Source organism: Chrysochloris asiatica, unplaced genomic scaffold, assembly GCF_000296735.1.
Source record: "Chrysochloris asiatica unplaced genomic scaffold, ChrAsi1.0 scaffold00022, whole genome shotgun sequence".
In the NCBI taxonomy this organism is placed as follows: domain Eukaryota; kingdom Metazoa; phylum Chordata; class Mammalia; order Afrosoricida; family Chrysochloridae; genus Chrysochloris; species Chrysochloris asiatica.
In genome coordinates this window covers 26,689,872-26,712,960 of record NW_006408540.1, presented here as the reverse complement: position 1 = coordinate 26,712,960, position 23,089 = coordinate 26,689,872, and the positions used below count along the sequence as shown (strand labels likewise).

The following is a 23,089-nucleotide window of genomic DNA, read 5'->3' as shown; positions in this document are numbered from 1 at the left end:
AAGGTTGGAGGTTCAAATCCACCAGCCGTTCCTTAGAAACCTTAAGGTCGCTGAGTTAGAGCTGACTCGACAGCACATAACAACAACTTATTTTAAAAAGTCTGTTGGTAAAAATATGAATTTTAAAAGTACTTTGGTGAGGCCTAAAGAAAATGAGGAATGTGTTAACGGAAACTTCAGAAAAGCAATCTTTGTTAAATGTCAGAAAACTTGAATGAATTGTGTGCTATTTGCAAAGAAAGCTATAATTACTGGTTTCTTCTTGCTGCTTATACAAAATGTAAGAGCTAAGAGATAAAGAAGGAACTATTAAAAGAAACCAGAACTTGGTGATGGGAAATTCTCAACCTATGCAGATAGTAAAATATAGTAAAATTAGATGATAATAAAGTTAGGATAGCATGCTCTGGGGGAAGGCCAAGAGTGTTTCTGGACAATCTTCTGCTAGTGTTGAAGAGATCGAATGTGTGTCTGATGGACTCATTCAATAAGCAGAATGCAGAGTAAAGATGCCATGATCCAGGAAAGGTCTGTGGAGAACCATCTTGTCTGATGATGTGAATCTGTGACTTACATGTTCTTGTTAAGTGCTGTGAGTCAGTCCGACATATAGCAACCCTGTAGAGGGTTTTCAAGGAGCAGTTGGTGGGTTTGAGCTGCCAACTTTATGGATGGCAGACCAGTGCTTATCCTAAATCACCACACCAGGACTCCATGACATATATAGGAGATTTGAATGATTTTGAGAATGCTACACCATCAGCAAAGGAGCCCTGGTTGTGCTGTCGGATAAGCACTGGACTGCTAACTGCAGGGTCAACAGCTCAAACCCACCAGCTGCTCCATAGAAGAAATGAGGCTTTTTGCTCCCATAAAGATTTATAGTCTCAGAAATCCTAGATAGGGTCCCTATGTGTTGGAATCAATTTGATGGCAGTGGGTTATACTATCAGGAACAATACCAGCTTGAACTAAAAGGAAAAGAGATAAGAAGAAGTTTGTCAGACTCCCAAGATGCTATTGGCAAGAAACAGGCTTATTATCTTGAAGGAAAGATCCCAAGTCACAGGCAATGAGGCAGAAGTTGGGGGAAACAGGCCCAGAAATCAAAGCTATGTGCGTACAGAGTGGGATCCTCAAGTCACAGAAGACTATTCTCAGGTCTACTAGTGAAAATTTCCCTGCTGGACTCAAAATTCCTTAGGACTGGTGATCCTTTTATTACTTCCATTTTATCCTTTTTGAAATGAAAATGACCGATTACTGTTATCGTATGCTGGCCCTACCATTGCATCTTGGGAGTAGATACGTTGTTTTCAAGTTTCATAACTCCACAAATAGAGAGGAATTTTGCCCCAAGATGTCTCATACCCAGAGTTTCATCTCTCCCTGATTTAGAATTTGAGATTTGGGACTTTTAAATAGATGGTATGTTGGGACTTGGAACTGATGTCGTAATAGGTTGAGACTTTTGAGGATGTTAGGATGGGGTGAGTGTATTTTGCACATGGGAAGGAGGTAAATTTTGGAGGCGAGAGGGCTGACTGTGGCCCCCCAAAAGATATGTTCACATTCTAATCCCCAGAACCTGTGAATATTACCTACCTTATTTGGTAAAACGGTCTTTATATATGTCATTCAGTTGAGTTTATATATAATCTTTATATATGTCATACTGAGTTGAGGAAATCATCCTGGATTATATATAGGTGGGTGGTAATTACAGTGATGTGTCTTTATTAGATACAGGCAAAAGAAGTTGTGAGACAGAAGAGGGAGATGCTTCAAAAATGGTGTGGAGTGTCTGACCTCCACCAGCTTCACAAGAGGGAAGGAAGAGAATCACCAGCCCAAGGACAGGTCCTATGAGGCAGAGGTCAGTCAGACATGCCTCTGCTCTATAATCTTTCTTACCCTATTCTGACACCAAAATCCCTCATACAGCTCTCTACTGCTCTGTTGCATTCAATTATCTATTGCAATGGCCACACAGAACTCACAGACAATACTCACGTTTATGGGGTTTATTAGGGAAGTGAACAGGGTACAATTCAGGATCAGAAATAACTCAGGATACAGCAGTTTTCCAGTCAGCAAGGCTCTGCTGCCCTTGCCTCTGCCACTACTGGGCGCTTTCATTGCACCACCACTGTTCTGTGCAGGGATCTCAGCATCCAAAGGATGCACTCTACTTGTGGATCTTCTTTCTTGATGGTGGTGAGATTCCCCCTTCCTGCTTCTGAGATGGATCATTTTAAACCCAACAGAATGGCAAAACCAACCAATTCCCAAGTTAGTCCTTATTTGCTTGTTACAGCCTATTTGCATGGTTCTACCCAGTAGCGTAGTGGTTACGAATCGGGCTGCGAACCTTAAGGTCAGCAGTTCGAAACTACCAGCCGCTCTGCGGGAGAAAGATGAGGCTTTCTACTCCCGTAAAGATTTACACCCTTGGAAACCCTGTACAGGGTCGCTATGGGTCGGAACCGACTCGACGGCACTTAACAACAACAACAACAACAACACCCAGTCATTTGGTGGAGTTAGGCAGACTATGGATAAAAGAGTCATCAAGTAAAATGCACCACAGATACAGAGAAGAAAAGATGATGTTAAGATGGAGGCAGACAGTAGAGTGATCTGCCCTCAAATCAAGGAGTACAACAACCTCCAGAAGCTGGAAGAGGCAAGGGACACATTCTCCCTCCCTGAGAGCCTCTGGAAGGAGCACAACTCTGCCAACATCTTGATTTGGGACTTCAGGCTCTAGAACTGTGTGACAACGTATTTCTGTTGTTTTAAGCCACCCAGTTTGTGGTAGGCACCCACAGGAAATACACAGATCATCATTTTTAAAAGTAACTGTGATAGCCAGCAGTTATAGCAAACCTGAATGTCTGCCAGGCTCTTCCTTCATGTGTGTTATCAGTTTGTTGCATGTCATTGCGTCAGGTTGCTAGAGAGAGAAAATCAAGGTTACTTTACATTGATGTTTACTACTGACATTTAACATTGCTTAAAATGAAACCATGGGGCCTTGGTGGTACAACAGTTAAGTGCTTGGCTGCTAACCAAAAGTTTGGCAGTTCAACCCAGCCCAGCAGCTCTGCAGGAGAAAAACGTGGCATCTGCTTTGATAAAAATAGTGGCTATGTGGGGCAGTTCTAGTCTATCACATGGTATCACTATCGGAATTGGCTTGATAACACCCAAAAATAACAACAACAAAATGAAAACCAATCTTGTGTGGTATACTCAATGATATATCTATGGTGAAAATCATTATCATATTTGTCTGTAGATGTAAAAAAAGTGTATCTGTATCATTAAGGTTGCTGGCTCATATTAATTTATGTAATGTGTTTCAAATCCCAATGACATTTTCATATCTGTATACATGTCAGCTCTGACTTCTGGCAACCCATGTAAAGCAGAATAAACTGTGTGGTCTTGTACCATCTTTAGGATCATTGGCCACTGCTGGGGCCTCTGTATATTCTGAGTGCCTTCTAGCACGATATTGAGCAATTCTATTGTGATCCACAGTGCTTTTATTGGCTAATCTTCAGATGTAGATTTCCAGTCCTTTCTTCCTATTCTGTCTTAGTCTGGAAGCTCCACCAAAACTTGAGTACCATAGGTGATCCAGCAGGTATCTGAAATACCTTCTGGTGGCATAGTTTCCAGCATCACAGCAATACACAAGCCACCACAGTATGGCAAACTGACGAGGAATGGTGGTTTACACAATAATAATCCAGCAAATTATAAGAGTTACAAATTAGGTTTTATATAAAGAGTTACAAGTTGGGTGTGGGTCATACAGCTGGCAAATACTTAGCAATGTAAGAATGCTCAGCTGGCTGAATCCTCTGACATTTTAGGACCTTAAGGATCCAGTGGGGTCAGATCATTTTATAGGAAATGTGAGAAGGCCACCTCCTGAAGGTTATGTACTTGGATATCCATGGCACTTCCAGCTTCTCTTCACTGTTCATCTCATTATGGCTCAGAGAGCTTCCTGAATATGAAATTCCTCCCAAAAAAGGTATCCTTAGGAGCAGCCTCAATTCTAGGCAAGCTGAGAATGCAAATGAAGACTGCTACACGAATGCGTAATATTCTAATAATTTAGAAAATACAATCTACCTGAAACTCAGATGTAGTACAGTAAACTTGTTTAAAGAAATTTCAAGCTGTAACAGAGTAAAGTCCAATTACAGTACCTGAATATCTGTTGTGAGACATTTCTTCTTTTCTCTTTTTCTTTTCATGCCTGAAATGTTAGGTGCCATGGACTCAAAACCTGAAAATATAAGTTATTTAAAAACTATAATCTCTAAAGAAAAAGATAAAGTTTGATATTTTAAATATTGAAAAGATAGTTAAAACTTAGAATAATGTTTGCAACACATAATGATGTTGTAGTTGTTAAGTGCCATGGAGTCAGTTCCGACTCATAGGAATCTTGTATAAGGTTTCTAAGGAGCAGCTGATGGATTTGAACTGCCGATCTTGTGGTTCAGAGTCCAGTGCTGATCCTACACTGCCACACTAGGAGCCCAACACATACGACAGAAAGGTTCATTTTTGAAAAAAAAAAAAAATTCCAACAAGACTGTGGACTAGGCAGACACACTACGCAGACCCTGTACAACAAAGATATAAGATACCAAATGAAACAGACACAGATGAAAATTCTGGAAGCCTGAACTTCAGAGGACAGATTAGAAAAGTGGACTGAGTGCTTGCTGGCAGGAGAAGCTGAATAGGGACAGCAAGAGAGGAAGACTGACTGGTGAACAGCTGTCCAGACGAAGTGTGACCATCTTGTCAGTAGCTTTGGCAACAGAAGATGGCCTGGCAGAGCCGACTCACACAGGTGACAGGAAAGGTGCGATTCCTTCTTTTTTCCCCATGTCCCCCTGGTGACCAGAACATGTGTGGCTCCCACCCTCATCCACACCTGGCACAGACACCACTCCCCAGGAGTTTGGAGCCACATGGCTGGGAACCACACCAGTGTGAAGTAGGGGGGCTGAGTGTGCCACTTTGGTGCCTGGATTCAGGAGGGCTTGGCTCCAGACCTACAAAACCTGAAGAGTCACCAGACCAGCATTTAACCAGTCACCCTGCTCCAAGCTGCCCTGTGGTCCTAATGGTCAATGGAACCAGCTTCATCAAGGGCCCCCAAGAACTACTGGATTGAGTGCCCTGACTGTGGATAATACCAAGGCCTACAGGAACTCCACCTAGGGCCAGGAACTCCACTATCACATCCTTCCTACACCTACCTCGTGAGCTACTTGGCTTGCAGGAGTCCACCAGAGTTTTTTTCTCTGTGTCAAACAGCTGCACTGTTTGTAGTTTTTGGTTTGGGTTTTTCCTTTTGTTGTTTCGTTGTTTTTGTTTGCTTAGTCTTGTTCCTCCTCTTTCTACTCTGTTGAATTTGATCCTTTCCATCTCAACTTTCAACTTTTATTTTTTCTTCTCTTCTTCTGTTTCTCATATCCCCTCCTTCCCTCCCCCCTTGATCTTTCTTTACTATTCTCTACTTTCTCTTTTCATCCTTCCTTTTTATGGTTTTTCTAAGTATTTTTAAAAATTATTCTTTCTTTCCTTATTTTCCTGTCCCTCTTTTCTCTTTTTAGTTTAGGTTTTTTGTTTTTTTAATTTTATTCCTTTTATTTTCTCTTCTATGGTTCCATTTCCCTGCCCCTCTTTTATCTTTATAGTTATTTTATTCTGGCTGCTGCCTGTTTTCATTACATTTTTCTCTTTGTTATTTTCTCTTTCCATTGGTTGATTCCTTTTCTATTCTGTTTTGCTTTCTTATGTGATGGGGGAGGGGTTTTCTTTTTCCTATTTGACAGAAGACAGCAACTGTATCCATACAGTCCAGCCACAACTGTACCTTTTACAGCTCCATCCACTGGGCAAGAACCAATACCAACTCCTATGCCAGCTGATGAACAATTAATAGCAACCAACATCAGCCAAACCACCTTAAAATGAGGTGTACAAATGGCGAACAAGAATGGTATATACACTTCCATCCTCTAATTAGACACAGAGGAGGACAGGTGGTGAGAGCCTAAGAACACATTAACATACAACCATCAATTAAATACAATTATGACAACACCACTGTGCCCTGGACACAAGAGACAATTTTGGCTCACATAAAGAAACGAGAGAATGGCTTAAATAAATGACCAAAATACAGAGCCAAAAAAACATTTCTGAGGAAGAAAAGGTAATGGAATTAACTGAAAAAAATTAAAAAGAATGACGTTTATGTACCCTTAAAGAATTGACAAAAAGATCAAGGAAAGCAAGAACACAGAAAAATTTTGAAGAATTCAGGAAAGCACTACAAGAACAAACAGACAAAATCAATGCAAATTTTGAAATCATCAAAACTTGTATAACATATCCAGAAAATTAATACTAAGTTTCAGAAATGGACAATATACTGAAAGGGTAAAGGAGTAGATTAGAAGTAATATGAAACTTGAATTAGTAAGCTTGAAGATAAATCTCTTAATGCTAGCATGCAAAAAGAATAATCAGGAAAAATAATGAAAAAATCTTAAGAGAGCCTAGGAGTTACGTGGGACACCATGAAGAGGAACAACATATGAGTAATCAGAATTCCAGAACAGGAAGAGACAATAAAAAGGACAGAGAAAATTGCTGACGAATTGTTGGAAGAAAACTTCACTAACATCATGAAATATAAAAAGATAAGCACACAAAAAGCTGAACGAATCCCAAACAAGATAGATGCCAAATGAAAATCACCAAGACATATGATAATCAAATTTTCCAAAACCAAAGTCAAGGAAAGAATCCTGAGAGCAGCTTGGGAAAATGGAGATCCAATAAGGTTGAGTTCTAATTTCTTAGGAACAATCTTGCCTTAGGCCGGCAAGAAGGATGACATATACAAAACTGAAGGAAAAAAATTGCCAACCAGGAATCATATACCCAGCAAAGCTGTTCCTCAAATACAACAATGAAACTAGAACTTTTCCTAAAGTTTCCTAAAATTAAAGGAATTTCTAATGATCTGACCAACTTTACAAAAAATGCTAACAGGTATTCTTTGGACTGAGAACCAACAACAGCAGACAACAATCTGAGATTAATATACATGAGAACACCACCCAGAGCTCAATCCAGATGTAGAAGTATGTAAAGTAAACAAATCTATAAGGCTGAAAATAGGGAACCAGAGATATCAATTTATATTGAAATTAACTACAAAGCAAAAAGGGAACCGTATAGAAATTCCAAATGACAAGAAAGTCAAGTAGGTATCAAGATAAAACAGACTTTTAAATAGGGGAAAAATTAATAAATTACAGGGTAACCTCAGAGAAAATTAAGACACATGCACATCTAAATAAAATAAAGAAACATTAGAAAGATTTAGTGAACATCAACACAACAAAACTGAAAATGAAAAGAAAACCCATAAACAAAATGAATCCAGTGCAGAAAATTTTGTGGAACAAAGAAACCAGCAACACCACAAAAAAACACACAACAAAGTGACAGCAATCAATTCATAATGATCAATAATTACACTGGATATAAAAGGATTAAATGTACCAGTCAAGAGACAGAGAGTAGCAGAATGGATAAGGAAACAGGATTCTTCAATATGCTGTCTACAAGAGACATAAAAAAGACAAAAAGATGGAGACAGCCTAAATGCCCATCAATTGAAGAATGAATCTTGGAACATACACACAAAGGAATGCTACAACACATTTAATAATAAAGATGAATCTGCAAAACACCCACAACACGGATGAACCTAAAAGACATTATGCTGAGTGAAATTAGTCAATCACAAAAGCACAAATATTGTATGAAACCAATGAGCTAAGAAACGTTTTTTTCTTAATAAAAGAAACAGTTTATGATGGTTGCGAGGAAAGGGAAGGAAAATTATTCACAGGCTAGAGTGTTGACATGTTAATATGGGTGAAAGAGCAGGCACTATACAAGAGGGAGGTTAGCAGCAGAAAGATGAAGGTAAAGTTGAAGGAAACACAGGGAGGAAGGCAATAATTAAAGTGAACAGAGTTGTTGTGTTGTTAAGTGCCGTTGAGTTGGTTCTGACGCATAGCAACCCTGTATAGGGTTTCTAAGGAACAGCGGGTGTGCTTCAACTGCTGACCTTGTAATTCAAACTGACTTTGCAGTCTAGCACATTAACCCACAGCACCACACCAAGAGGTAGATACACACAGTGGTAGATACTGTTAACTGCTAGTACATGGAAAAATTATAATCATTGTAATGAAGCAAAGTGTACGATTTGTTGAATGCAAACCTGAAGATTTCTGTAAACTTCCATTCAATTCACAATAGAAAAAAAAAAAAAAAACAGTTCATCTTAAAAGTATGTATCAGTAAGAAAAAGACAAGTAATTGAGTTGAAAAACGGGCAAAGGACATGAACAAATCACATCATAGGAAAAGCAAATATAATTAATTGGTCAGAAAATATGGTATTCAATTTTAGAATTAAAAGTATGCATATTAAAACAGAAAATGTCACCATTGTTGAAAAAGATAATCTTTATAACATTTGCAAGGATCTGAGCAATTGTGTATTGCTGGTGCAGCCTCTTTGGGAAATACTTAGCCAATAGCTATAAAAGTTTTCATGCTTATACTTATTGATTCAGCAGTAATACATTAGTAGAATTTTCCCTAGTAATATATATATTGTTGTTGTTGTTAAATGCCGTTGAGTCGACTCCGACCCATAGTGACCCTGTATAGGGTTTCCAAGGAGCAGCTGATGAGTTTAATCCACCACCGTTGCAGTTCAAATGGTTTGCAGTCTGGCACATTAACCCATAGCGCCACACCAGGGCTCCATATATAAATATATATATATTTAAGGTTTTTATTGTGGATTGAGTAGAAGTTTACAGGACAGAGGCAGATCATCAGTTTTACATTCAACAAATTATACACCTTGTTTGTTGCAATAATTATAATGTGCTCCATGTATCATCAGTTAAACAGTATTTTTCTCTGTTCACTTTAGCTCTTTTTTTTTTCTAAACACTCAGGCATATATAATCATTTACACCATCAAAGGGCACATTCTGTAAGTCTGCCTCCTGGTCACCATCTCTTAGTCCCTCTCTTCCCATGAATCTAGAGTCCTCAGCTGCTACCCCTCTCCATGTCTCCATTTCTGCCTCCATCTCTGGTGTAACCGCTTCTCTGGAAGGTCCCACATTCTGCTCGTTCTCTTCTCCTTTAATAATCTTAGGGTCTTTTGTTTCTGGACTGTAAGATTAACTATTCCCCTGTTTTTGTTACAAAACTCCTACCTTTATAATTCTGACAGTAGCAATTAGTCATGCTAACAATTACTCACTATTGAATTGTAAGAATTTTATCTCCATCTCTTTTAACCAGACCCATGTAGACAAGATGAAAAGTATTCAGTGGGGAATGTTTTTTCCCCACACACTATTAAACTAAACTCCCCCTTGAAACCTTGTAAGCCAGTCACTTAGTGCCTTTATTGCCCCCTCGTTTTAGGTAGCCACCAGCATAGTGGTTACGAATCAGGCTGTGAACCGCAAGGTCAGCCGTTCGAAACTACCATCTGTTCCATAGGAGAAAGATGAGGCGTTCTGCTCCTGTAAAGATTTATAGCCTCGGAAACCCTGTACAAGGTCACTATGAGTTGGAACTGACTCCACGGCACATAACCACCACCACCACCACCAATAATATATTTTTATACAGACACAAATATGAATGGAGAATAGTGTTATGTACAGAACTGAATGTAAGAGAAACAAAGAACTAATCTAAATATACAGTATGCAGCCTTTAAAAAATGAGGATGATCTACTGGTACCAATGCAGAAGGATTTCTAAGATAGAGCAAGTGAAAAAGCAAAGTCCTTTAGTAGGTGGTGGTGTGCCGTCAAGTTGGTTTTGACTCATAGTGTGTCTGTATAGGGTTTCTGAGGCTGTAAATCTTTATAGAAGCAGAAAGCCTCATTTTTCTCTCACAGAGCAGCTGGTGGATTCGAGCTGCTGACCTAGAGGTTAGCAGCTCATCATGTAACCCACTATGCTACCCTTTGTATACAATAGGCTTCTTTGTATATAATAGGAACATTTTTGAAGAATTCAAAAGAAACTGAACAGTGATTTCCTGTTGGGGTAGCATTCATTATAAATTGTGTTATGATCTACTTTTTAAATTAATTCACTACTGTCATCTTTCCATAAATACTAATAAACATCAATATATTTATAGCATTTTCTGATAAATTAAAAGGCTAATTATTAAACTGATGAATGAGAATAGAGATATTATTTCGAGAGTATTGTTTATCACTAAAAATGAGGTTGGCATAACACAGAACTAAGTCTTTTCTGAAGTCTTGGGTGGTACAAATGGTTAAAACTCTCAGATGCTAACCAAAAAGTCTACTCAGAGGCGCCACTAAAGAAAGGCCTAGCAATCTACTTCTGAAAAACTAGCCATTGAAAACGCTATGAAACAAACAGTCAAGCTGCCAGGAGTCATAATCAACGTTTCTAATGAGGTCCTGATTTCAGTTCACAGTGAGCATCTCAGATTCACAGGCCTAGGATGAATGAATATGCTAGCCATCACTTCAGTTAGCCACCATCCATTCTTAGGAAAATTCCATTCAAAGAACCTGTAGCACTTTATCAACTTTATTAAACACTCTGTTCTTTTACAACAGTTGGTGTCACAAACATCAAAGCTTTTTGTACCATGTCTTAATTTGTTCCTATGCTTGCAGTGAAGGAGTCCTGGTGTAGCACTGTGGGATAACACACTGAACTGCAAGGTTGATTTGAACCATGAGTTTGGTGGTTCAAATTCACCAGCCGCTCCTTGGAAACCTTAAAAAAGAGTCACTATGAGTCAGAACTAACTGAGTCAACGGCACTTAATAAGAACAACAATAGTTGCAGTGACAACAGAAGAGAGTGGCTTTACTGAAAATAGGGTCTAGTTCACGAAATGCAGCAAACAGTCAGTGATATCACATGCCAAACAAAGAAACTATCAACTGAATTTTAAAAGTACATAAAATGGTATCTAGGGGAGGGAGTACAGTGGCTCTGTAGAACAAGCACTGAACTGCGAACCACAAGGTTGGCAGTTTGAGCCCACCAGCTGCTCCATGGGAGAAAAATAAGTCTTTCTGCTCTTGCAAAGATTTACAGCCTTAGAAACCTACGTTATAAGTGCCGTCGAGTCAGTTCTGACTCATAGCAACCCTGTATAGGGTTTCTGAGGAACAGTTAGTGGGCTTGAACTGCCAATCTTGTAGCTCAAACTGACCTTGTGATCCAGCGTATTATCCTGGATGGAGTGCCACACCAGGACTCCTGGAAACCCTATACAGGGTTGCTATGAGTTGGAACCAACTTAGCATCACTTAACAACAATAGTATCTAAAATTGGTCTTTTTAATTCAGTGAGGCTTAAAAATCAGACTACCCCATGTGTTACTTAAATGCTTACTATACTAAATTTTGTAAACTTACCATTTTCAGTGATGACCGGTAATTTAGGAGCATGTTCTTTACAGAACACTCTGAAAATAGACAATTTCAAAGAATTAAAATATTTTTATTTTTAACTTTCAAATTCTAATTATGTTTTCTTATGCTTTAAAAAAGGAACTAACATATTTTTCAAATGGCCTCACCCTACATCCTTTTTGTTAAAAAAAAAAAAAAATGCTATTCAAACCTGTGTAAAACTCTTGACCCATAGCCAGTGCAGTGGAGATTTTAATAGATTTCTACCATGCCTTCTGATCATTAGAAAGATCATTATGTTCTCTGGGCAGGTTGAGTGCTGATAAACTATTCTGAACAATACTAGAGCTCGTATCTAGAGTCATGGGGTAGCACTGTAGGATAAATACTGGACTGCCAACAACAAAGTTGGCAGTTCACACCCACTAGCCGCTCCTCAGAAACCCAATACAGGATCGCTAGGAGTCGGCACCGACTCAACTGCACTTAACAACAACTCATATCTACTGGTCAGTGGGATTTTATTGTACAAAGATACCTGAAAATCCAGCATCTTCTGAGACATACAGATTTCCATTTGAATACTAGTATTCAAAATTCTGTTGACTATTATGAGGCCTAAATAAGTTAACATTTGCAAAGTACCGAGAACCATGCCTGGCATAAAGTAAGTTGTTGTTGTTGTTATGTGCTGTGGAGTCAGTTCCGACTCATAGCGACCCTGTACAGGGTTTCCAAGGCTGTAAATCTTCACAGGAGCAGAAAGCCTCATCTTTCTCCTGTGGAACAGCTGGTAGTTTCAAACTGCTGACCCTTAGGTAAGTGGCATTAGGAAAATAAATAATATAGTGTCTGGAACAATTTCCTAACACTGGAGTATATGAAAATATAGCCACCACCTGTCTGTCAGTGGTTGCTATGATGCCAAACAGGTTTCAGCAAAGCTCTAAGAAAGAATAGGAAAAAGGCCCGCTGACTTGCGGGGTATACCCTTTGTCTGTTTGATGATGCATGCAGGGAACTGTAATCATTGCAATGAAACGAAATAAGATAGGATGAGTGTAAAGCTAATGTTTCTCCCATGGAAACTATCACATAATTCACAATAAAAACTTAAAAAAAAGAAGCCTGGTGATCTAATTCTAAAAAAAATCAGCCAATGAAAACCCTGTGGATCACAATGGTCTGATCCCTAACTGATCCTACGAAAGGTGCAGAATGGGGCAGTGTTTCATTCTGTTGTGAATAATGTGGCTATGAATTGGGGACAGACTCAATGACAGCTAACACCAAAATTCCTTGTTAACACAAAGCCAAATGTTGGTCAGTTTGTCTGTGTTGTGATGTTCTCAACATCCGCAGAACAGGAAAGAAACAAAAACATGAACAGAAAAAAAAAAAAAAGGAGAAGTATGTGCCTAGCCTCTAAATGGAATTTTTAAAAAATCATTTAAGAATTTAACAAATCTTACAACAATCAAATAATTTGAAATAGCTCTCATAACATTTAATCCTATTATTCAGAATATTGTGATTCAAAAGGAAGTATATTTCACTGAAATTTACAATATTCAATCACACTATACACATGCACCAGAAAAGTGAGAAGTATCTGCTTGGCTCTTCAACTTTGGTGTTGTTAAGGGCCATTGAGTCCTTGCAGTCCAATGCATTATCTTACAGTACCATAACAGGACTCCAAGAACTAACTTTGCCAGGAGTGGGATAGGAAACCACATGTCCATCTGGAGACCAGAAGTCCCAACAACTGGGAGCAAAAGCTTGAGTCTGGTGCCTTAGACCACTTGGTCTGACACAGTCTTCAATTTTAATTTAATTTTATAAGGTGTAAGAAGATCAAAACTGTTTTCCTTAAATTCTGTGTGACACTTTGTAGACTTTATCCATACCAAAAATATTAACCAACTGAATATGACCAAAATATCAATCCTGTTAACAACTGGCTTACTGATTCCTTCTAGTTCATCTGCACAATAATTTAAAGAGATAAAATTGTTCATCATAAGGAAAACTGAGGTTCTCCCTGGATAAACAAGTACAATTCTATTAAACTCAAACTATGTCTTGTTGTTAAGTGCCATCCAGTTGGTTTTGACTCATATTGGCCCTGTACAGGGTTTCCAAGGAGTGTCCGGTGGTTTTGAAACACCAACCTTGGGGTTAGCAGTGCTTATCCTACAGCGCCACACCATGCCTTACCAGGTCAAAATTAACACAAAAGTATTATTGAAAGAAATGAAGAAACATTAGAAAGCCAACAGCAATACACATAAGATAGATTTCTTCAAGGACTTAAAAGATTAATTATTGTCTTTGCTGCATAGTCTCTATCATTTTTGCAGCTATCTATAGTGGTATAAATGATTATTTATTCTGTAGACTAGATTAAAGATTAACAGTATAAGGATTCTTTCCTGTTTGCAGGAAAGAACAAGTTTGAAGCGAGTCCCTGTCTTGCACACTCTTTGGATCACTGATGTCACATTGACAAGAGACTATATAGAGTATTTTCTTCCTATGCTATTTAGGAGAGATGCTGTACAATCAGGCTTCCAACTGGCATCTCCCAAGCCATGTTGTTATTTGAAAACCATTTGTGTAAAATTAGCTTTCGAAGTCTTGTCTTGTTCTAACCATTCCTTAGCCCAGCTCCCCAAATGTCTTAAGACTGTATTAAATACTTATAAATTCCTTTAGAAACATCGGTGTGTAGAAGCGCGTGGTCATTCTTGGCACAGAAATAGTGGTAGGTCTTTGCACACTGTTTTCTATCACATCCCACAGTGGCTCCTCTTTCTTTACAAACTGTGCATTTCTACAGAAGAACAGATCTTGCTTTTAGTATCTTTGTTAAATCTTATTCAAATTGTTATTATATTATATTTAAGTCAGCAGCCCTACCTTTTTATCATGGATCTCATTAGTAAAATTATATCCTCAGCTACAAACATTACTGACATTTAGTTACTCATTCTGAAATTTCAGTAAAACCAATGATCTAGAAGACTTTGTGTGAACTGTTATAGAAGGAGCTGATTAAAAAGCAAAACAGACAAACAAAAACCGAAGAACTTAAAAAAAAAAAAAAAGTTATCAAAATGACCAAGCTCCAGGCCAAAGGTCCTGCAAGAGCAGCTCTAATCCAAGTAGGAAGCGACCACTGAGAGAGAAAAGGCTGAGTCCAAGCAGGTGCGAAAGCCACAGGGCCACTGAGGGGCTGAGTGCAGGTTCAGAGCAAGAATGGAGGAGGGCTTTGAGCTTTCATAGAAACTCAGAGTAAATGGTGACTGTGTAGGTTGCAACATGTGGAAGAGGAGGATTCAAAGCAAGATGTGTCAGGGTAACCAAGGCAGGACACATGTGTCCAAAGATCAGGAAGGCTTTAGTAAAGTGTACTATTGTTGTTGTTAAGTGCCATTGAGTCGATTCCAACTCATAGCAACCCTTTATAGGGATTCTGAGGCTTTTTGAATCTTTATAGGAGCAGAAAGCCTCATGTGGAGCAACTAGTGGGTTAAAACCGCAGACCTTGTGGTCCGAAGTCCAGTGTGTATTGTATGGAGCCACTGCACTCCCAATGTGTGTATTAATTGATCTAAAAATATAAACATTTTCAGTCTAGTCTAAGGTTCTTCTTTTTTCCACTTTCTGAGATGCTTCTCTATCCCTGGTGTATCAAACAGATATCCTTTCAAAGGCAACCCCCAGGACCTGCTTAACCTGCTGAGTACTGAAATCACATACTTACCAACTTCCTTCCTCTTTGGATTTCTTTCTTTACTGATTCTACATCAAAATTTCTATCCGTATTTGGTGAATCTTGATCCTCACATTCCACAAGTGCTGAGGAATACAGCTGTAGATTAAAAACATGAAAATCTAGATTATGCACAAAGTAATGTTAAAAGCATCAAGTAAGAAAATAGTGCCAACAAGTACTCACCAAGATACCAGGATGGGTTGGGAAGAACAGTGACCACCTCTTGCTGCCTATGAGTGGGCCACTCTCCATCCCTCTTCTTTGGAAGCACAATGGAACAAAATGCTTCCAGCTCAGATCTGTGCTATCTCCAAGTCAGCTGTGGATCTCAGCACGGTGGTCCACAGGATTTTCAGTGGCTGATTTTTGGAATATATATTACCAGGTCTTTCTTCCTAGTCCATCTTAATCTGGAAGCTTCACTGAAACCTGTTCAGCCTCATAGCAGCACACAGGTACATCAGCCAGGAATCAAAGCAGGATCTTCTAGACATAACGTAATGATACTCCCACTGAGCCACCGTGGCCCCCTTTCCTTCCCTATCCTGTTGCTGTTGTGTGCTATCAAGTCAATTCCAACTCATAGTGATTCTATATGTCAGATGAGAACTGACCCATACAGTTTCCCAGGTGTGATATTTACAGGAGCAGATCACCAGGTCTTTGGTGGGTTCGAACCACCAACCTTTTGGTTATCAGCCAAACACTTAACCACTGTGCCATCAGGGCTCTTTTCCCCTATCCTGTTGTTGTTAACAGCCATCAACTCAGTTCCAACTCATAGCAACCCTGTATAGGGTTTCCAAGGAGTGGCTGGTGGGTTTGAACTGCTGACCTTGTGGTTAGCAGTATAGTGTTAATTATACAGTTCCACACCAGGTTCCAGCAGTGTGGAATACGCTCATGGTCAGTGACACAGAGCAAGCAAGTCTTCAAAGAGAGAAAAACAGAAACCAAGCCGATAGAGGAAACACGTGGGGCCCAGCAACATTCCAGCTCCCTTTGCCCTGCCTGCATGTCTGGCTTTGGGAACCTGTAAATACCTCAGCAGCCTGGTAACAAACACCCCTTTTTTGTTTAGGTTGGTCCAAGTCTCTATGTGCTGCTTGAAACCAAAAGAATCTAACTGATCTCTGATTGGAAAATCAATAGTACACATACACTCAGACCACAAAGGGCATAAAACAAAAAAAAACCCCACAAAAAATATAAAAGTTTTGTTCATTTACACAGGCAAAAATTTCCTATAAAAAGGAAAAAACAACAACTAAGGATTTCATTACAATTAAATTTGTTTTGCTCTTTGAAAGACATTGCTAAGAAAACAAAAAGGCAAGCCAGGGACTGGGAAGAAAAAATATTTGCCATACAGATGTCTAACAAAGGAGTCCTGGTGTGGCACTGCAGGATAAGCACTGGACAGCAAGGTTGATTTGAACCACAAGGTCGGCGGTTCAAACTCACCAGCTGCTCCTCGGAAACCCTATACAAGGTTGCTATGAGTTGAAACCAACTCAATGACATTTAACAACAACAACATATCTAACAAAAGACCTGTATCTAGAATATGAAAAACGTCTTATAACTCAATATGACAAATCCATTTTAAATGGTCAAAATAGAATTCATGTTCCAAGTGGAATATATGGTATGAACTAGAAGCAACGGTTTGATGTGGGATCAGTAAATAAGTTAAAAACGGGGGGGCAAGATATATGAACAGACATGATTTACAACTGGCAAATAAATACACATAAAGATACTCAACATCATTAGTCCATAAAGAGAGACCATGAGATACCACTTTCCTGACCAATAATTATAAAAGACTGGAAGTACTACATGTTGATAGGATGTGGAACCAATGGAAATCTTATCACATTGCTGGTAGAAATGTAAAATGGCATAATCACTTTTAAAAATGGAATTAAAGGATAATGAATATTTTTTTTTATACAAATTTTAAAGCCTCTTTGTATGCAAGGATTGCTAAGAGACAGGTAGCATTATTATTTCCAAGTCAGACACGAACCAACTGAGGCACAGAGAGATTAAATATTTTTTCCAAGGCCACTTGACTAGTCATTGACTGAGTTTGGACTCAGGCAGTCTGGTTCCAGAGCCTCTTGCTTAATTAACCATTGTGCTAACAATACAATATAAGCATGAATCTGGTTCTAGCTCTCCTCAGTCACTCTGTTCCTGAGCCAGCACAACACAGTCTCAATTACTATAGCTTATAATAAGCGTTGGCCATATTTTGGTGCTTTATATTTTGAGATTAGTTTGTTGTTTCATTAAAATTCCCATTGGAATTTTGACTGGATTGTACTAAATTTACAGATAAATTGGAGAAAAGTGTATATTACAATATGTGAATCTTTCCATTCATAAACAGGGTCTACCTCGCCACTGACTCATGGCTTCTTTATGAGTTTCAAATATGCCCAATATTTTTTCTGTAGAGGTCTACAAGTTTAGGTTAGACTTATTCCTGGGTTTGTTATTTTTTATAAAACCTTCTAAAAGTACTATTGGTATACACAAACACTTGATTTTTTTCCCCTAAATTTTATTTTGTTGTTATTGTTGAGAATATGCAAAGCAAAACATATGCCAATTTGCAAACATATACCAATTTAACACTGGACTGCAAACCACAAGGTTGTTGGTTGAAACCCACGAGCTGCTCCTCAGAAACCCTATACAGGGTCGCTATGAGTCAGAATCAACTCGATGCTACTTAACAACAACAACATGTACAATTTAATGACATTGATTACATTCTTTCACAGGTGTGCAACCATTCTCATCTGCCTTTTCTGAGTTGTTCCTCCCTCATTAATGTAAACTCAATGACCCCTAATGTTCCTGTCTAATTTCTCAAGTCGCTGATGTCACATTGGTCCCATTAGATAGTTCTTAAAGAGGCATAATGCTCAAGCAGACCTTTTTTTATATACAATTAATTAAGCTACACTTTAATTTTAAGACAGCTTCAGGAGACTTTGGTTTAAGGTTTAAAGACTATTGCAGAGCAATAGTTTCAAGGGTCCATCTACCCTCTATGATGCCAGACTGATTTCTTTTAAAAAAATTTTTATTGGATTTGTGATGAAAGTTTACATAATAGCAAATTTTATACTCAATTTTCTATTTTTTATCATTAAAACTTTGACACTTAATAATATAAAAAAATAAAGGTAAAAATTAAATGTAAACAAGTTCACTAAAGCTTGATTTCTTATTTGGAGGTATATTTGTCTGACCCAGTAGTTCTTAAAGACTTCTATCCTCTATTGATAAAACATCTTCAAAAAGCCTTTTCTACAAGTCCAGAGTACCTAATCACTATGCTTCTTTGAAAAGATGAGGCAGTGGGACCAGATAGGTGTTGTGGAGTACTAATCAGAGAAATGCAGCATTTTAAGGACCCACTTAAAACATGAATTAAGATATCTGGTCTAAACACTATAGTAAAAGATGCCTGTGAAAAGCGTAACTAGTAATAATGTTACACTCAATAAATTAACAGTATTTCATTAAATATGTTTTTATTTCTTATAGTCTCTTCTTAGGAAGTAATCAATATTTACAACTAATAAAAACAATATAGTATGATATTTACAAGTAATTAACTATATGTGGTGGATGTATGAAAATACAAGATAATTGATCAGCACCAAATCTGTGATGGTGGTTACCTCTGGGGAGGGAGGAGAAGCAAGCAATGGGGTGACTTGGGGGTCCCCTTAACTATGATGCTTTAGTTAAAAAAAAAAATCAAACAAAAGTTAAGATGCTTGACTGTCTCATGCCTACTACTGTAAAATAGACACTTGACAGCTATAGAAAGGAATATTGGGAAACATGATTACAGAAAGCTTGTAAACCCATCTTCAGCCTATAACTGATTAGAATACCTAACAGGGGTTCTAGAACTTGCCTAGTGAAACAGGTTTCTTGCAGAGTCTTTGTAGTGTATAGGACCTTAGGCGGACTCCTGAGCCCCATCCAGAACCTTCTGAAGTGGGCCATTCCCACTTGAAAGGACATGCAGACCAGCCTGAAACAGCCAGAGGAACAGAAGATACTTCCTGAAAGAAAAGACCAGCAGGAAAAAGCAAAAACAAAAACGGCAGTCTGTTTGGCTATTACAAGAATGAGCAAGCTGTTTTCCAGGGAGCCATCAAAGCAAGCAATCGAGTCCCTTCAGGACAAATCCCCCCCCAACACTGAAACTCAAAGGGAACACACGAGCAGGCTCATAACCTCGCTGGTGACTATGTTAGTCTACCTGTGAGTGGAAGTGGGAGAAAGTCAGTAATCAAGATATGGGCTGAGTTCGACCATGTTCCATAGTCTCCTGTCAACCTTGAGATGAAAGAGGGAGAGGAGGAAGGGCTGGTTGGTACAAAGTTTGGGTAGACTTGAGAACTCATGAGCCCATGGACACTGACCTAGCCACAGAGGACTACAGCTGAGAGTGAAATATCCAGCTGATATAAAGTGAAGGGAGATGCATAAGAATGCCCCAACTCACAGATCATACCCATTTAACCTAGTATGATGGCTTGATAACAAGAGCTCAACTAAAGGAAGATTAAGAAACATTGTAAAGGAAGAAAGTATAAATTACTACAATTTGATGAACTTGACATATACTTATAGATGTAGTAGCTCAAAATACCAACTGAGAGGCATGGAGTCTTCACATCAAGGATCAAGACTATCCCCTCGGTACACAGGGTTGACAGGGACGGGCAGCTTAAGACATTGGCTACCTAAAATGGGGGTGCTATAAAGGCATGAAATGACTGGCTTACAAATTTTCAAGAGGGAGGTTAGTTTCAGAGCGTGTGGGGGCGGGGGAGGTAGAATCCCAACTGAATAATTTTCATCTTGTCTAGATGGGTCTGGTGAAAGGAGACAGGGATAGGATTCTTTTGATTCAATAGTATTTGTTATCATGACTAATTGCAATTGTCACAACTGTAAAAGTAGAAGTTTTGTAATATGAAGGGGCTAGTAGTTAATTCAACATTCTAGGAAGAGAGGACCCTAGAACCATCAAGAGAGAAGAGCATGAACGGAATGTGGGACCCTCACTAGAGAAGCAGCCACACCAGAGACAGAGGCAGAGGTGATGGCATGGCGAGAGGGAGCGGCTGAGGACTTTAGACTCATGGCAAGAGAAAGGCTGTGTGCTGGTGGCCAGGAGGTTGACTTGCAGAATGTGCACTTTGGTTGTTTAAATGATTATATATTCCTGAGTGTTTTCGTGTACATCAAAAAATAAATAAGTAAAAAGGGGAATAGAAGCAAATACTGTTGCATGATGATGCACAAAGGGGATTAGAATCATTGTAATGAAAGAAAATATGATATGGTGAGTGCAAAACTCGTATTCTCCTATATAGACTATCACTTAATTCACAATAAAAGCTTTAAAAAAAAAATCAAACCAAAACAAGTATCACATAATGTTATGATTTTATAAATGTAGGTGGGAAGGTACACAGGTATCTGTTAGACTTGAAATATTAAAATATCTTTAAAGAAGCTGTTTCTTCTTTTTTTTAAACTTTGACCCCTATATGGAGTCCTGGTACGTTGCTGCAGGTTAATGTGCTGGATTGCAAGGTTGGTTTGAACCACAAAGTCAACAGTTCAAGCTCACCAGCCGCTCCTCGGAAATCCTATACAGGGTCGCTATGAGTCAAAACTGACTCGACACTTAGCAACAACAAGCCCCCTATATGCTCTACCAGGTTCATGGATGTATTTGTAGAATAGATAAATACACATGTAGAAATATCCTCTGTCAAACTATATATATCTGCGTGGGCATACTTGCACTCTCCCTCCTACGTGTCTATCCATGCCTCAACTCGTCCATTACTGCTATTGTAGAACTGTGTCAATAACACTCCTTCATTCTGTGGCCATTCACTCTTGCATTCCTCCCAGTGCCTTCCCCTGCCACCATCATTTCTGGCTGACTTCCCTCTTATTGTATATTGTCTTTCCCTACATCAAAGTTAACATGTGTTTATCTGCTGTGGGTTAATGCACTGGACTGCAAAGTTGTTTGAACTGCAAGGTCGGCAGTTCAAGCTCACCTGCCACTTCTTGGAAATCCTATACAGGGTCGCCATGGGTCGGAACTGACTTGAAGGCTCTTAACAACAACAACCCTCTAGTTAGTAATTTACTAAAGAAGCTTCTTCACTACAATTTTTTTTCTTTGTGTTTGACTAGTTTCAAATAAAATATGAAGCATAAAAATATCAAAATACTGTAATAGCAAATGTTTTGTTTTACATGTAATAACCACACACACACAAAGTAATCATAACATGGTAAGATTAGACACATTAAAAAAATTTTTTTGAAGAAAAAATGCTCACTAAATCCTGGTGTGGCACTGTGGAATAAGCACTGGACTGAAAGGATGGACTGAACTGCAAAGTCAGTGGCTCAAATTCACCAGCCACTCCTCAAAAACCCTACACAGGGTTGTTATGAGTTGGAACTGACTCAATGGCACTTACCAACAATCTCTAAAAGTACTGATGTGTTTTTAATTAACTTACCAAACAATTTTCATGGGCAGTAATATTCTCTGCTTGTGCAAAGTACAGTATACCATAATCACGGCCTTTGGGACAGAATGCACATGTCCTTTTTTCCAACTTTACTGAAACAAGAGAAGACACCAATAAGTAACATCACAATGAGAACAGGGAAAATGGAAACACTTTATCTTAAAGAAGAATTCAGGGAGCTTGTCTTATTAGAAAGCCTCAATTCCCAAGGAACAAAAACAAATTAGAACCCAAGTAAAAAGAAACATGTTGGTGGTTTTTTAAAAAAATGGGTTAATGAAAGACAATTTTTTAAAAAAAAAAAAAAAAAATTTTTTAATAAAAAGAAACATGTTGGTGGTTTTTTAAAAAAATGGGTTAATGAAAGACAATTTTTTAAAAAAAATCAATGAATCCATTTTAAAATGACTAAAAGTAAAGAAAATCTTTAAGAAATACAACCAGGAATTTAAACACAGGCAAACTGATTACAGGTGGACGTTTTTTTTTCTGGATTCTCAATTCTGTTCCATTAATCTATTTGTCTTTCATTGTCCCAGTCCCAGCTTGTTTTGACAACTGTGGCTATATAATAAGTTTTGAGATAAGGAAGTAAGAATTCTACTTTGTTCACCTTTTTAATAGTGCTTTGTTTAACCGCGTGTATTTTAAATACCAGTAGGGTCCCCCATGGTGGACAGGTTTCAGATGAGCTTCCAGATGAAGACAGACTAGGAAGAAGGAGAGATGATCTACTTCCGAATGTTTAGTCACTGAAAACTTTATGAATAGCAGAGAAACACTGTCAGATATAGTGCCAGAAAATAAGCCCCTCACGTTGGAAGACACTCAAAATGCAACTGGAGAAGACCTGCCTCCTCAAAGTAGAGTTGACCATGATTACGTGAACGGAGTAAAGCCCTTGGGACCTTCATTTGCAGATAGGGTACAACTCAAAATGAAGATTAACAGCTGTAAACATCAATTAATAATTGGAACATGGAACGTATAAAGTATGAATCTAGGAAAATTGGAAATTGTAAAATGAAATGGAATTCATAAACATCGATATCCTAGGCATTGTTGTTGTTATGTGCCGTGGAGTCGGTTCCGACTCATAGCGACCCTGTACAGGGTTTCC

The 23,089-nt window shown here is 38.5% G+C and overlaps 1 protein-coding gene across 1 annotated transcript in view; it reads right to left on the bottom strand.

Annotated features, from left to right (window-relative positions):
• PHF11 (PHD finger protein 11) overlaps positions 1 to 23,089 on the bottom strand; it is a 54,527-nt gene that overhangs the window by 22,955 nt on the left and 8,483 nt on the right. Inside the window, exons 2-7 of the mRNA XM_006837698.1 lie at positions 21,958 to 22,061; positions 15,350 to 15,457; positions 14,283 to 14,416; positions 11,578 to 11,633; positions 4,227 to 4,282; positions 2,890 to 2,956 (exon numbers count right to left, since the gene is read on the bottom strand). Of these exons, the coding sequence (XP_006837761.1) occupies positions 2,890 to 2,956; positions 4,227 to 4,282; positions 11,578 to 11,633; positions 14,283 to 14,416; positions 15,350 to 15,457; positions 21,958 to 22,061 (525 nt within the window). The remainder of the gene's footprint in view (positions 1 to 2,889; positions 2,957 to 4,226; positions 4,283 to 11,577; positions 11,634 to 14,282; positions 14,417 to 15,349; positions 15,458 to 21,957; positions 22,062 to 23,089) is intronic.